Source organism: Bipolaris maydis (assembly GCF_028858645.1).
Source record: "Bipolaris maydis strain C4 unplaced genomic scaffold PSV08scaffold_11, whole genome shotgun sequence".
Taxonomy (NCBI): domain Eukaryota; kingdom Fungi; phylum Ascomycota; class Dothideomycetes; order Pleosporales; family Pleosporaceae; genus Bipolaris; species Bipolaris maydis.
In genome coordinates this window covers 357,049-371,533 of record NW_027093867.1, presented here as the reverse complement: position 1 = coordinate 371,533, position 14,485 = coordinate 357,049, and the positions used below count along the sequence as shown (strand labels likewise).

At 51.1% G+C, this 14,485-nt stretch overlaps 6 protein-coding genes across 6 annotated transcripts; 3 read left to right on the top strand and 3 right to left on the bottom strand.

Moving 5' to 3' along the window:
• The first annotated feature begins 20 nt into the window (after positions 1–20).
• On the top strand, positions 21–1,318 carry PSV08DRAFT_227533 (Tim17/Tim22/Tim23/Pmp24 family-domain-containing protein). Its single transcript, XM_014220583.2, has 3 exons — positions 21–214; positions 279–903; positions 953–1,318. Exons 1-3 carry the CDS (start codon positions 207–209, stop codon positions 995–997), a joined length of 678 nt encoding a protein of 225 aa, XP_014076058.1. The 5' UTR covers positions 21–206; the 3' UTR covers positions 998–1,318.
• Positions 1,319–1,748: 430 nt separating this feature from the next.
• PSV08DRAFT_8143 (glycoside hydrolase) lies at positions 1,749–4,068 on the top strand. The gene has a single exon (XM_014220582.2). The coding sequence runs from the start codon at positions 1,917–1,919 to the stop codon at positions 3,843–3,845; it is 1,929 nt and encodes a 642-aa protein (XP_014076057.1). The 5' UTR covers positions 1,749–1,916; the 3' UTR covers positions 3,846–4,068.
• Positions 4,069–4,836: 768 nt separating this feature from the next.
• On the bottom strand, positions 4,837–5,929 carry PSV08DRAFT_378341 (short chain dehydrogenase reductase sdr; the record flags this gene model as incomplete). Its single annotated transcript, XM_014220581.2, has 1 exon — positions 4,837–5,929. One exon carries the CDS (start codon positions 5,927–5,929, stop codon positions 4,892–4,894), a length of 1,038 nt encoding a protein of 345 aa, XP_014076056.2. The 3' UTR covers positions 4,837–4,891.
• A 374-nt stretch (positions 5,930–6,303) lies between these two features.
• Positions 6,304–7,821, bottom strand: PSV08DRAFT_364189 (GPR1/FUN34/yaaH family-domain-containing protein). The gene is made up of 6 exons (XM_014220580.2): positions 7,651–7,821; positions 7,414–7,600; positions 7,216–7,360; positions 6,998–7,166; positions 6,674–6,946; positions 6,304–6,620 (listed from the first exon to the last, which is right to left on the bottom strand). The coding sequence occupies exons 1-6, from the start codon at positions 7,811–7,813 to the stop codon at positions 6,556–6,558; spliced, it is 1,002 nt and encodes a 333-aa protein (XP_014076055.1). The 5' UTR covers positions 7,814–7,821; the 3' UTR covers positions 6,304–6,555.
• Positions 7,822–9,787: 1,966 nt separating this feature from the next.
• On the bottom strand, positions 9,788–10,920 carry PSV08DRAFT_317375 (Triosephosphate isomerase). Its single transcript, XM_014220579.1, has one exon. It carries the CDS (start codon positions 10,824–10,826, stop codon positions 10,044–10,046), a length of 783 nt encoding a protein of 260 aa, XP_014076054.1. The 5' UTR covers positions 10,827–10,920; the 3' UTR covers positions 9,788–10,043.
• Positions 10,921–11,438: 518 nt separating this feature from the next.
• On the top strand, positions 11,439–14,125 carry PSV08DRAFT_8135 (methylenetetrahydrofolate reductase-domain-containing protein). The gene is made up of 4 exons (XM_014220578.2): positions 11,439–11,879; positions 11,935–12,671; positions 12,731–13,605; positions 13,660–14,125. The coding sequence occupies exons 1-4, from the start codon at positions 11,793–11,795 to the stop codon at positions 13,914–13,916; spliced, it is 1,956 nt and encodes a 651-aa protein (XP_014076053.1). The 5' UTR covers positions 11,439–11,792; the 3' UTR covers positions 13,917–14,125.
• The last annotated feature ends 360 nt before the right edge of the window (positions 14,126–14,485 follow it).

The following is a 14,485-nucleotide window of genomic DNA, read 5'->3' as shown; positions in this document are numbered from 1 at the left end:
GTTGCTCGCCAGAAGTTTTCGCGACATCACCGCCGACGCCCCAGCACACGCCCCATTGCCCTGCGCCCCTCTGCCCTGCGCCATCCCACGTTTTTCCTTGCCCTGATTTCTTATATCTCCATATTTCTTTCGTCTGGGGGTCTTGGTAGCGATCCGGCGCAGCCTCTCATCTTTTCTTTCTGCCGGCACAGCACGACATCTTCAATATGGCTATGTATGTGCTTTCTTTGTAACTCCCAATGAACCCTCTATTCCAGACCCGCTGACACCCATGCCAGCTGGGACACATTAACAGGTCGCAAGGCCAAGGAGGCCACACCACAACCGCCACAAAATAGCGACTTTGTAAAAGAAGATACTTTCCAGCCCACACCATTCGACCCCAGCACCGCCATCCAGAACCCCTCCGAGTTCATCCTCGACCCCACACAATTGCACCCTCTTGCGGGCCTCAACCAACAGACGCTCGAATACCTCTCACTCGAAGACCAACTCCCATCCGATCTCCCCGGCTCGCAATCGGCCCTGCCCTCGCGTGGTTGGTCAGATGACTTATGTTATGGCACCGGAGTTTCGTACCTGACGGCACTGACGATTGGTGGCGCATGGGGACTTGCTGAAGGACTCCAGAAGAACCCGCCCAGCATGCCACCACGGTTGCGGCTAAACGGTGTGCTCAATGCGATAACGCGGAGAGGGCCATTTTTGGGAAACAGTGCAGGTGTGATTGCCATGGTGTACAATGGAATAAACAGCACCATTGGCTACTACAGGGGAAAGCACGAGATGAGCAACAGCATAGTCGCCGGTGCCTTGAGCGGTGCGATTTTCAAGAGCACAAGAGGGACGAGGCAAATGGCCATCAGTTCGGGTATTTGCGCCACTGTTGCAGGATCTTGGGCGGTAAGTTGGATGGCCATTGAAGCTAGGAAATTTACTAATGTTGGCTCAGATAACCCGCAAGGTCTTTTTCGAGCCTGACCCAAAATCTGAGTAAACCAAGAACGGATGTGTCTTGAGCCACAATGTTGCCGCTATGGTAGGCGTTCCGAGTTTTCGGAGTATTCGTCGCAATGATGTTCTCATCTTTTCTACGTTCGACACTATTTGCATCTATACCGTCAATCTTGACGTATCCCTCACCACTCTACGGGCAGCACCCGCTGCCCATTGTACAATAGCTGGCGTTCCTGGATGGAGACCGCATGAGGTTTAGAGAAAAAAGGCATGGTGTTGGGCTTCTGGGTCTTTGGGCGACTGGCTGTGTATTGTATGTAAGACGAAATGATGGAGCAAATTAATGACATTTGATCAATTGGACTGCATTGTGCATATGGGATAGTTCCGGGAGGGGAAGAGGGGCAGACTTTACCGGCTATCATTATACTGACGATTCGCTACACGAGTGGTGTGGTTCGCGTTGGCGCCAATGCGCAGGGGAGAGGGGCCGCCTTTAGCGCAAGCCCCTGCAACTGAAACCCTTGCACTGCAGTCAAGTAAGTACACGGTCGCCTGTACGCACCATTGTATATTCCAGCGCCACGCGCCATGGTGAATTTTACTAACGCCACGGCTACCGGAACGGCCTCATCGTGTAGCTTCGGTTTGATCGGCAAGCTATGTTGCCTTGGCATATGGCCCGCATCCAATACGTTGTCGCTCACCTGAGAGGTGTCCTAAAGCGCCCAGTCCATCTCCACTATATTCCGTATATTACAACCCCCCCGGGTCAGCACCTTTGCACTAAGCACCTCTCGTCGCTCTGTCACTTACTTGACACTCTGGCACGGTGCAATTGTCCTAGTCCAGCCTTGTAGGCAGCACACGGCCGGTGGTGGCTGCTTACTTGGTCGTTCCACTCTCCTTTTAAATCCTTCACTCAATGAGCGACTATAGTTTCCACCACCCATCTCACCATGCGTAGGATCAAAGTGCCCCGCGGGACACCGTACCAACGGCCCATGTCCCGGCAACACAAACGATTTCTGCTCTACGCGCTCGGTGCAGCTGTCCTGTTCGGCGTATGTTACAGGTTCTTCGGGGAGCCCATCGACCCATTGGCCGTTCCTTTTAAAGACCACGAAGCGTACATGCACCAAGGACCCAGTCTCGCCAGCCTCGAATCGCAGCAGTCGTACGATTGGCGCAAAGCCCCTTTTGTAAACCGCGTTTCGTCTTACATCCCGCTGCCGACCAGCAAACCCCACAAACTCCCGCGCCTCCAGGCTGAATACTTTCCCGAAACACGTGCACAGAGAATTCAGAGGGAGTCGCAAAGAATTGCAGTGCGCAATGTCTTTGAGCGTACATGGGAGAGCTACAGGGCATATGCTTGGGCGCAGGATGAGCTTAAGCCTGTCACGGCAGAAGGCGAAGAGTCGTTTGGCGGCTGGGGCGCTACCTTGGTCGATTCACTCGATACCCTGTGGATCATGGGCTTTCGAGAAGAGTTTAACGAGGCTGTAGAGGCAGTTGCGGCAATCGACTTCGGCAGGACGAACCTCACGAGTGTCAGCGTCTTTGAAACGACAATTCGATACTTAGGGGGTTTGCTGAGCGCATACGATATGAGCGGCAAGCCAATCTTGCTTAAGAAAGCAATTCAACTTGGAGAAATGCTGTACCGGGCCTTTGACACTACAAACAATACGCCGCTAGGTTGGATGAGTGTGGAAAAGGTCAAGAAGGTCGACCGAGATACTTTTGATGCCGAGACTAATATTTGCTTTGCCTGCCTTGGCTCGTTAACTATGGAGTTCACACGCCTTGCACAGATCACGTCTGAGCCAAAGTACTATGACGCTGTGGCCAGAGTCACTCTACTTATGGACCGTGTCCAGAATTCTACAAAGATACCCGGGCTTTGGCCGACCATGGTCAATGTCGCGCGTGAGGATTTTACTTTATCGGGCTCCTTTTCCATTGGTGCGCTGGCAGATAGCACGTACGAGTATTTCCCCAAGATGCATGCGCTGCTCGGTGGTGTGGAGCCCGTGTACGAGAAGCTGTACCGCGACTCTGCAAAGAAGATTGACGAGTACTTGCTTTTCAGGCCAATGGTGCCTGACAAGGACCATGGCGAGAACTTGCTACTCTGTGGCGACGTTTCTGCTTATAGCGACCAAATCATTTTAAACCCAACCATGCAGCATCTAACATGCTTCATTGGCGGCATGTTCGGTCTAGCAGGCCGCATCTTCTCCATCAAAGAACACGTCGACCTCGGCGCAAAACTCACAAAAGGCTGCATCTACAGCTATGCCGCCACCCAAACCGGCATCATGCCCGAAACCTTCGACATGGTCCCTTGCGAATCGCGCACATCCTGCCCTTGGAACTACACCACCTGGGCTGAAGGCGTCCTCACCCACTACGGCACCAAGTATGTTGACAATATCAATACCGCCGTCGAAAAATACAGTATTCCCACTGCATTCACGAATATTCGCGATCGCCGGTATCTCCTCCGGCCCGAAGCAATCGAATCCGTCTTCATCATGTACCGCATCACGGGTGACCGGCACTACCTCGACAGCGCATGGGAAATGTTCAACAGCATCGTTGCTGCTACCGAAACAACATATGGGTACGGTCAGGTCCGCGACGTTACTTTTGCTGCACCGCAGGATGCTACTACTATTACCCCTACGACTACTACTGCGTCTGGTGCAGCGGGGCAGTCAAGTGCGCGTGAAAAGAACATTGAGAATAAGATGGAATCGTTTTGGACGGCCGAGACGCTCAAGTATTTCTATCTCGTGTTTAGTACCCCGGATATGATTGATCTTGATGAATGGGTGTTTAATACCGAGGCGCATCCTTTTAGGCGGCCAAAGGCTGTGTAGAGAGTTTAGGATGGGGAGCCAAAGCGGGTGGTTATAGAGAGCTTGATTGAGTGGGGTGTTTTGCGTAGCATCAGTATTTTTTTCCAATGACGAAGAGGAATAGATTTTGTCTGTCAAGAGGCTTGTTCTTTGTTTTACTGGTGGCTATGTAGGGTCTTAGCGCTGCATTTTTCTGGAGTTACGGGCTTTTTTACTTGACTTGGGATAGATGAGTATCGCAATATACTACATTTTTGTTTTGTTCTGTCATGGTTTTTGATTGTAATCGCCTTAGTGGAAGTGGTGCGTCTGATGCGTTCATGATTCAAAGACTTGTGGGCCTTTTTTTCTCCCTTCATCTTCATCTCAAGATATTTTGTAAGTATTGCAAATATGTTAGGCGGTGTGGGAAGGCAGACAGATAGGGATATGCTGTAGAGCGAGGTTAGGGTTAGGGTGGGGAGATTGGAGAGGAGGAAGGATATTGTAGTGTTGGGAGATGGGAAATCGGGTGGAGGGAAGTGAGGCTTTGTATTCATCAGTCGATGGCTCGTCAGGTGGATGGATTGGGCTTGGGGGTGAAATTCCTTACTTTTTTCGAATTGAAATCGGTCGAGATGGTGATTCAAGTCGAACTTTCTTAAAGGAATTTTGCTTTCGGGTGTTGATTTAGAAGGATACGTTTTATTGTTCGCCTAAAGAAAGCATTTTGAGATGCAGGGAGCTATGAAATGGAAGGATTCGCTACATTACCTGGATGCATGTGGCAGCTTGATAGGATAGGGGAAACATTCGAAAGCTAAATTTCAGCCATTCACAGTCATTTTATCTATTAATTATCAGTTTCATCATACGGTATTCGGGCCGTCAACAACGAAACTGGAGTGTGGTCGTTTCAACGAGAGAGAAAAAAAAGGGGCGTAAGAAACAGAAAAAACACCAGGGGATCTAAAAATGTCTTCAAACCCCAGAGATGTGCACAAGGATTCTGATGTCTGAACATTCTCGCAATGTACAGTCTCTCATTCAAAGATGATAAAATTAATGGATTTCCCCCCAAACCTCCATCACCAAGGCACGATCTCCCCATCCTGTCTATAAAACTTTCCACTATCTGCCTCCTTCAACCGTGCCACAACATCCAACATATTCCTCACACTATCCTGCACCTCGAGCACTGCCCCATCACCCCCCATCCTCGTCTTAACCCAGCCAGGATCCATACAAACAACCTTGACCCCATTCCCCTTGAGATCTTTACTCTGATGCACCGTCAACATATTCAGCGCAGCCTTGGACATGCTGTAGGTGCAGCACTTTGTAGTCTCCGAAGCAACAGCCAGACTACCGAGTCCAGACGACATATTCAGCACAGTGGCGCCACGAGCTAGGTACCTGCGGAGGCACTGGACGATTTTTGCGGGACCAAGGACGTTGGTTTGCATGTGCTCTGCCATGCTTTTTGGGTCGAGTGTAAGGCTCGTGTCGCTGCTGGTAGCGTTTATACCGGCAATGTTGAAGAGGAAGTCGAGGTTGCAGCTCTTTTTACTCAGAATCTCGGCGACGCGGAATTCGATGCCGGAGAGCGATTCGAGGGAGCCGACGTCGCATTCGACAATGTGCACGTTGTTGTTTGAATTCAAAGAATGTAGGTCGGATAGGTCGATGGATTTGGAACGTACGCCTGCAATGATGGTGTTGGAGGGGTTGGCGGCGAGTTGGCGTACAAACTCGAGGCCGATGCCGCGGTTGGCGCCTGTTAAAAAGTAGGTTCCCATTTTTGGTCGTCGTCGTGTTTTTGTGCGGACGGGTTGGTGGCTTTTGCTGATATGTGGTTTATGTGTTACGATGATGGTTTGATGTGATATTGGTGCTGCGTTTGCGAGGGGAAGAGCGTCAGTTGATCTTGGAATCGGCCTCCTTGTTACTGGCTGTTGCAGATATGGACGGGAGAAGTTGGGCGATTGTGAGGATTTACTTGATGAAGTACTTGTTTGTCTCCGCGGCTGCGTTGTGGGGGCAATGTCGTGGCGCGTGTGCTGCTGCATGCTGTCTACTTCCACCGGGTAAATCATTTTCAATGACGTTGAGATATCAGTGAACATGGATGGATTTTTCTTTCTTTTGGCTAACTATCATCAACTGTTAGTGTGTTGTACACATATAAGTACTGGTATAGACGCACGAACCACCGGTTTGCTTGAACGGTCCGGGCCAGCAGACCCGCAAATCATTTCCCAGTGTCTGACATGTCACTCCTGTTACAAAAATGTTAATGCGCGACACAGCACCGTTCGGAAAGCAGACTGAGATATTATGCCCTCTCAAATAATCTGTCTCAGACCGCCTGTCAGCTGTAGGAGTTCGTGCTTCTGGTGCTGCCAGCAAAACGCGATGCTCATACAACCGATGTGTTTCCACGGTAGTGTCCGTCCGGCAACTGGACAAGGAACCCTGGGGTACATTACAGACGATTGTCGGGCTATGATCCATCAGAATTATATCTCTCATCGGCATATGTCATTACATGAACATTACACGAGCTATGAGTATCGCCAAACAGCTTTTTGGCTATATGTGCGGCGTTTCGCAATCTCACCTTTGGTCGCGTGATGCGAACAGCATGAGTTTCATCTACTTGCCGTCCCACGACCCACCCCTTGGCAACCAGCACATCAACCATTCCGAACACATTTCACTCCATTTTGATGGCTTGCTGACCGCATTGTGTTCACTCGACGTGATCGACTTTGCGTTTCTCGCTCGCCCCTTTGACTACACTCGACAGGTCCACAACTGTATCGATTTAGCAAGTACAAGGGCACTTATTCACACAGTCAGCGACTTACTGGGAAGATTAAAGGGAAAATCAACAGTGGCCAGCATAATAGCAGAGAAGATGTACCATCCGAATAAACAGGCAACAAAGCCGAATGCACCACCAGCCTCGGCCAGCTTCTTAGCAAGAGACGCCCTGCCATTGGCAGCCTGGAAATAACTACCTGCTAGAAGACCGAATGATGGCACCAAAGAGAAGAAGATCATGAAGAAGATCAGGTTCGTACGGATGGAGCAGATGAGGAAGACGAGGCACATTATGCCCATGCCGATTTGGAAGTATGCTGTGATAAAGGTCAGAAGAACATATGCATTTCATGTTGCCCATGACATACCAATACCAACATTGAAGCCGACAGACTCCAGACCCGTGCTGCCTTGGACCGAGGGATTGGCGTATGCTCCATATGCGTTGTAAAAAGGTTGGAGTGTAGCACCAAAGCCTAGCCAAAAAGCCCCAAAAGAACAGAACACGACGAATGGAAAGGTATTGCCTAGAATCCACTGTCGGCAGTCAGCATCATATTTGGTGAAGCGAGAAGACCATGCATACTTCACCAATGCCACCAAGAACCATTAGGAGACCTCCGGCAAAGTAATACCACCCGATGTTCGCGGCACCACTGCCTCCAGCGCCTCGCCACCCCATAAGAGTCATACTCAGTGGAAATAGAGACAGCAAGAACCCAATGATAGCGCTGTGAATGTTAGTAGCTTTCAACGGAAGACAAAATCAACACAGAGAGCATACATTGGTGTAGGATTGCCAAAAGTCTTTCTCAATTCGCCTTTTACTTTATTTGGGGGTGAGAGATAGAGCTTCTCGAACAATTCGGGCGAGATGGAAATACTGCCTGCTGTCCGGATATGATGAAGCGCGGTATTGGAATCAACTGAAGCATCGAGGTTGAGGTGCCCGGGATAACCGTTGCTATATCCTAGTATTGTCAATCTCAAGCTGTAGCCAGCGTTATTTTTGGGATCTCACCGTTGGGATGTGAAAAATCCTTTTCCAAACCATTGTGAACATCCATGGTTCTTGCTGTTGACTCGTTTCTTGCTGTTGATCCAGCCGACAGTGTCTCTGCGTCTCGAGTTGGGCTCAGATGAGCGTCATTTGACGAGTACTTTTGCTGGTGATCTGGGTCCATACAGGCTGTGTGGTTATCGAAAGGTGTGTTTCTTGCAGAATCGGTATTAAGAATCAAGTGCTCGTCGTAATGGCCGCAGGTAGGTGAGGTAGGGTAAGCGGTGGTATCTGCAGAGATATCGTAATTGGACACAGGAAGACGAGAGACTGGGGAGGAGAGAGCTAATATAGGTGGACACGACAATCGATGAAGCAAGCAAGGGGCATAAATGTTCGGGAAACTCGGAGCACAAATGTCAATTGTGAACAAGCGTGGCTGCGGACGAAAGCAAGTGATCAACACCAAGTATGCATAGGGCAGCGTACAGACGCCCCAATTGCAGGATGGATACGATGACCGGCCGTTGCGGCTCCGCCCTGGGCATGGCACAGGGAATCGAATTGGCGGGAAGGCAGACATGGCCAGGTTAGGGTCGGCTATGGATCGAGGTCTTGATTCGTCTAGGTCATGAGGAGGCGTTTCGTAGTCGAGAACGTGGCTTCCGTGACAAAATGACCCTAGTAACGGGAGCGGGGTGGAGCGAGTAGCCACTTTGTAAACACCAGGCCTCTTCCAAAAGTCTCTTCTGCATGTACTGATACCAGCCTGGTATCGACGCTGGTACCACGATTAAAATACACAGTACCTCGCCCATATTTTCTCATGGGAGACCTTGCACACTGACATGAATCCATTCACTCTGGACTGTCTAGAGCTCGACGATCCTACTGCTCGAACAAGCGACAATGACAATAGCATGCATCAGGAATCATGACACGTACATGGGCCCAACAGACAATAGCCATTAGAAGACCAATGGCTCTAGTCCATAGGGTCGATCTCGAGTAGTCGAGCGGAGAAACGGCAGGTGAAAGCTGGGGGGTGGGTGCGAAAGCTCGACTGGGGAGCCAAATGATCGTCGGGCCGGCGCTGGCGGGTTGAGTTTGCGGGGAAACGTACTAAAAAAGCTAAATCCGGACGTATGGTTGCCAGCCTTATTTCCTCATTGCAATACATCAGTTTGTGTGCCGACTATCCCTCATACGACTTTGGTTAATGGTAGTTGAGGGCGCAACATAAGTCGCCTGTGTTGTTGTGGTTTGGCTCAGAGCAAGCCAATCACACGATCAATTTTGTGTCGAGACAATCCATTTTCCTCCGACGTTGAACGCCGGACCGAATGATGCTTCTCAAGGCTCAGAGCATCCCTGCATGGACCGGCGAAATGCCATGATGGGTGGATCAGGCTTGTAGGGGAAACTCGGCGTTTGGTGCGAATTGATCGAAGGCTTCACCCCCGCACTGAACTACTGAGGGGTGAATAGCATCGAGCCATGCTGGCGTGACGTACGCCCACGACTAGAACACATGGTGAGTAGGCTGCGCTCGTCCGAAAAGCCCTCAGAAAGGACCAATGAAAGTGACAGACACTTTCCGGATTGAACGCAGTCTAACTTGATTTGGCAAACCATGACAGGACAAGCGGTGACCTGGAAATCAACCTCCGGGGAGCGAGTGCAACTGAGCGAAATGGACTCGTCATTCGAACAATGCTGTTTTCAGAATGTCGCAGAGTCGTCGGGTAGGGCACTAGGGGCTATGTTGTATAGATGGATGTGGTCAGACGTTCAAGGCTGACAGGAGTACCCGGCTTATCGGACGAGCGAGACAGAGGCAAAGCTTATTCGTCACCCCTCATAACAGCCAACTATCACCGAAACTGCATGTTCCGCATATCCGAATTGCGGGTGAACGGACCGCAATTCGTAATGGTTGTGACTAGAAGGCCATCGGACTGGACTCCATGTGGAAAAGCTGGAGTGATTGTGCACAGGTCGAGAATTCGAAGACGTATACAAATCTGGCCGTACGCATGCATGCTAGATAAGTCTTGAAATATCAGGCACGCTGTTACACTGTGGCGTAGGTCAAATAGATTCGATATCATTTCTAGCAGATGGGCAAGGCATGGCGAACCGATAGCAGTAAAGAAGGGACGTCACACATACCATTCGGCCTCATAGGCTGGAAGAAGTAACCTAGCATAGGGCGACGAGAGCGCAATGCAATCTCGTCATGTATTGCAATGAAGAGCAGGTGATGCGCGAGTGCCAGTCACGGGATGCCAGGTAATATCTCTCTCTCTCTCTCTCTCTCTCTCAGTCACTCCACCGGCGTCCTGCCCCAGTCTGAAACTGCAGCATGTCGTATTCTTGGAATATGGAAACGCATTTTTCTTTCTTTACACACATCAAGCACCACCGACTTCTTCTATGACTTTCTTGAGATTGTGGAGGTCATGTGCAAAACGGCCCAAGAACAAGCCGTCTACGCCGTCGGCAATCTTTGCGAAAGTTCCTGGACCGGCACTGCCGCCATAGACGATTCTTGTTAGACCTTTGCGGCCAGCAGCCAGCGACCTCAGCGCTTTTGTCACCATGACTACGTGGTCAGGATCTGCAGGCTCCTTTGCGCCTATGGCCCACACAGGCTCATAAGCCAGAATAACCTCGGTGTCGTCGGGCACGGCAGCCAGGACCGACTTGACCTGGGGGGTGCATTCGTCTACAGCAGCTCCGACGGCCGCTGAAGCGACACCGTGATGCGTCTTCTCGCCAATGCAGACGAGCGGAATGAGGCCGTTTCTCGCAGCAGCCCCTGCCTTTTTCGCAACCGTCTCGTCGTTTTCACCAAAGAGGGCTCTCCGTTCGGCATGGCCAATCTCGACAATTCTCGCACCGGCCTGTCTCAAGATAAGCGGGCTGACTTCTCCTGTGTAGGCGCCCTTGTCCTCCCAGAAGGTGTCTTGAGCGCCGAGGATGATGGACGACGACTCGAGGATGCGGGCTGATTCGGTCAAGGAGACAAAGTCGGGGATGACGAAGAGGTCGATGCGGGCATTCCAGGCATCGCCATCGAGTTGCAGGACACCACGGATGTAGGAGAGGGTGCTGGGCAGGTCAAAGTACATTTTCAGCGAGACGCCGACAATGCGGCGGGGTCGAGCAATGGGAGGCATGCCGGTGGTGGGCATGCGGGTGGCTGGGGGGATGGAGAGGGAGACGGAGAGGGAAGGATGGAGCTATTAGGAGGGGTGGATGAGCAGCCAAGGATGAAAAGGCTGGTGTGTCATTGTTCTGTGGGTGGACGCGACGGCATGCTACATATGTACAGAGGGTATACATGGTAGCAGTAGTATTACATGTGCCGTAGTGTGTAGTGCAGACTGAATTGCGCAACAGTGGATGGCGCTCCGGAGCTACCGCATTGGGAAAACCCGGGGGAGGGCAGTCATGGCATCGTGGGTGGAAGATGTGGGACGGCGGGTGGTTTTGCAGCTGGAGTGTGGGGCAACAGCACTGCCGACACCCCCAGACAGCACTACCACCACATGGATGCCACATCTCGCCCGTATACATATAAGTCGTCTCTGCTATACGCGTACGCATACACATACACTCGGTTTCCGCCAGGCGCTGCTGTCTCGCCGGCCATGGCGGGCTCTTCACCGCATGGCACACGGCGATGTATTATGTGGCCGAAGATGGGCCTCGCTTGCCAGCGCTCCGATGTCACCTCCGGACTCACTACACGCCCTTGCGCTAACCTTGTTCCAATCACCTGCGAGCTAGAGAAAACTGCACATCACCGCCTCATTGACACGTTGTAGTCCTGACCTGAACCACCGACAGACGGATTGACACAGACTACCACCTGACACCCTGCCCTTCCAACCAGCTGTCGTACATGTCGCGGACACTCGCTGATCGCTGGGCCCGCAAACGATACCTTGGATAAGCTCCGTCGGAGTTTCGACACCGACCGAACGCATACATCCTTGTACACACCGCAGTGAACCCATCGCGGGGTGCACCCTGTTCCTGTTGCATACCCACCGAGTCCCTCTGCTCGACATAGACTCGCACTCTGCTCCTCTTCTCTCCTTCTTTTTTTCTTCCTTCGTTCCGTCCTTCCTTCTTTCCTCTAACCCTTGCCCACCATGCACATCTCACAGAAACTCGCTCAGGCGAAGCGCGAAGGGAAGCCGACCTTCTCCTTCGAGTTCTTTCCGCCAAAGACCGCACAGGTACTCCATGTCCCCAGGATCCTCAAAAAGCAACTGCGCTGACTTGACCTCCAAGGGTGTCCAAAACCTCTATGACCGCATGGACCGTATGCACAGCTTCGGCCCACAGTTCATCGACCTCACCTGGGGCGCCGGCGGCCGTCACTCCAAACTGACCTGCGAAATGGTCAAGGTCGCACAGTCCGTCTACGGTCTCGAGACCTGCATGCACCTTACCTGCACCGACATGGAAAAGTCCAAGCTCGACGAGGCCCTTCGGGAAGCATACCAGGCCGGCTGCACAAATATTCTGGCCCTGAGAGGTGATCCACCCCGTGAACGAGAAAAGTGGGAGGCAACGGCTGGCGGATTCCGTTACGCAAAGGACCTGGTTGTCTACATCAAGGAAAAGTACGGAAACCACTTCGATATCGGCGTTGCAGGATACTCGGAAGGCAGCGATGACAACGACGATGTCGATGAGCTCATTGACCACTTGAAGGAAAAGGTCGATGCTGGAGGCTCCTTTATTGTAACGCAAATGTTCTACGACACAGACCTCTTCCTCGAGTGGGTACGAAAAGTCCGTGCCAAGGGCATCGACGTTCCCATTATTCCCGGCATCATGCCCATCCATACTCACGCCGCCTTTCTACGAAGAGCCCAATGGACAAAATGCCACATTCCCGATGACTGGACAAAGGCTCTGGAACCTGTCAAGAACGACGATGTTGAAGTCCGTGAAGTTGGCAAGACATTAGTGGCTGACATGTGCCGGAGGCTGATTGACGCCGGCATTACCCATTTGCACTTGTATGTCTTACTATTGCTATATGGCCATATCTACACTACTTGTACTGACTTACCCCCAGCTACACAATGAACCTTGCTCAAGCCACACGCATGGTTCTCGAGGAGCTTGAACTTTTGCCAGATGTAGAATCCCCGCTCGAGAAGCCCCTGCCATGGCGACCCTCCTTGGCCCTCAACCGACGCGAGGAGAATGTACGACCCATATTCTGGCGCAACCGACAACGGTCTTATGTTGCACGCACTCAAGACTGGGACGAGTTTCCTAACGGCCGTTGGGGAGATTCGCGATCACCTGCTTTCGGCGAGTTGGATTCATATGGCATCGGTCTCAAGGGCACTAACGAGCAAAACATCAAGCTATGGGGCACGCCATTGACCATCCGGGATCTTTCCAATCTGTTTGTACGCTATATGGAGGGCAAACTAGAGTCGTTGCCATGGAGTGAACAACCCATCACCGCGGAGGCGTCATCTATTCGTGACGATCTCATCGACCTGAACAGACGTGGTTTCCTCACCATCAACTCTCAGCCTGCTGTCAACGGCGTCAAATCGTCTGATCCTGTCTTTGGCTGGGGTCCACGCAATGGTTATGTCTACCAAAAGTCCTACCTCGAGGTCTTTGTCTCACCCGAGCACATCGCCGAGATCATTACCCGTCTCGACCGCGATCCAGAATTCACCTACTATGCTGTGAACAAGAATGGCGACTTGAAGACGAATGCCCCCAACGAAGGACCCAACGCTGTCACATGGGGTGTCTTCCCAGGCAAAGAGATTGTGCAACCAACAATTGTCGAAACAGTCAGCTTTCTAGCCTGGAAGGACGAGTTCTACCGACTCGGCCAGCAGTGGGCAAATTGCCACGCAGGTGTTAGCCCATCGCGTTACGTCATCCAGGACGTCATTGACACTTGGTACCTTCTTAACATCGGTAAGTTCTAACTCCGCTTGAATTGGTTGAACTCCTCACTGACTTGTATTTTAGTGCACAATGACTTCCACGCTACCCGTGGCATCTTCCCAATCTTCAATGACCTAGAGGTTAAGGATATGGACAAGCCGCTGCACACACCATCTGCCGATCTTCCTAATGTAAATGGCAGTGAGACTGCAAATGGGACCAACGGCGTCAATGGAACCAATGGTACCCACAAGGAAGAGAGCCCAAGCCTCATAGATGTCGCCAAAGCAGCAGCGATCGAGGTTACCAATGGCATGAAGAGCTTGGCTGTGTCTAGTTAACACGACACGGAAAAATCAGGTCTAATAATCTTACTGCACTCAACCCAGCAAGACTAATCATCATTCTCGGCGTTTCCTGGGAAATTCTCTGGCCAAAATATCTGTGTTCAACAACACATGGCCGCCTTTTGTTTTGCAAAGTTCTCTTGCGCTTCAACAAGCGCAATCTGGAGGTTTCTTCTAGCTCATCTTAGCCTCTGTTTCTTTCTTTCTTCTTCTTCTTCTTCTTTTTCATTGTTAAAATAAATGCCGTGTTGGCTATATACATATACACACAAGCATTTGGAAGGCGTCTCTTCAACCCGACGACCATCACGAAAGATCAAGGTGCAGGAACCTTGTAAAAAAAGTTCAAAAGCATAGCGCAGGATACAAAAGACGGAGAAATAGCTTTCTGAGATACCCGACTTCGCTCCCCTCAACGGCGGCGGTCAACTTTTTCACTTCGCTCTTTTAACTGCCATTTTTTGTAGTAGATATATACAAATATATATGGTGTGCAGGTGGTACAGATATCACAATGCATACTAGTTTTGCGGTGCCGTGATAGGCTAAGCATGCAACCTATG

What these genes read in the sequence shown, in the direction of transcription:
- PSV08DRAFT_227533 (XM_014220583.2), top strand. An exon ending in CTGTTGCAGGATCTTGGGCG is followed by an intron (nt 904 to 952) that starts GTAAGTTGGATG and finishes ATGTTGGCTCAG; the next exon opens with ATAACCCGCAAGGTCTTTTT.
- PSV08DRAFT_8143 (XM_014220582.2), top strand. Translation starts at nt 1,917, where the DNA reads ATGCGTAGGATCAAAGTGCCCCGCGGGACACCGTACCAACGGCCCATG.
- PSV08DRAFT_364189 (XM_014220580.2), bottom strand. Translation starts at nt 7,813, where the DNA reads ATGGACCCAGATCACCAGCAAAAGTACTCGTCAAATGACGCTCATCTG. An exon ending in TTTGGCAATCCTACACCAAT is followed by an intron (nt 7,361 to 7,413) that starts GTATGCTCTCTG and finishes TAACATTCACAG; the next exon opens with CGCTATCATTGGGTTCTTGC. An exon ending in TTCTTGGTGGCATTGGTGAA is followed by an intron (nt 7,167 to 7,215) that starts GTATGCATGGTC and finishes GACTGCCGACAG; the next exon opens with TGGATTCTAGGCAATACCTT.
- PSV08DRAFT_317375 (XM_014220579.1), bottom strand. Translation starts at nt 10,826, where the DNA reads ATGCCCACCACCGGCATGCCTCCCATTGCTCGACCCCGCCGCATTGTC.
- PSV08DRAFT_8135 (XM_014220578.2), top strand. Translation starts at nt 11,793, where the DNA reads ATGCACATCTCACAGAAACTCGCTCAGGCGAAGCGCGAAGGGAAGCCG. An exon ending in TTCCGCCAAAGACCGCACAG is followed by an intron (nt 11,880 to 11,934) that starts GTACTCCATGTC and finishes TTGACCTCCAAG; the next exon opens with GGTGTCCAAAACCTCTATGA. An exon ending in TTGGTACCTTCTTAACATCG is followed by an intron (nt 13,606 to 13,659) that starts GTAAGTTCTAAC and finishes CTTGTATTTTAG; the next exon opens with TGCACAATGACTTCCACGCT.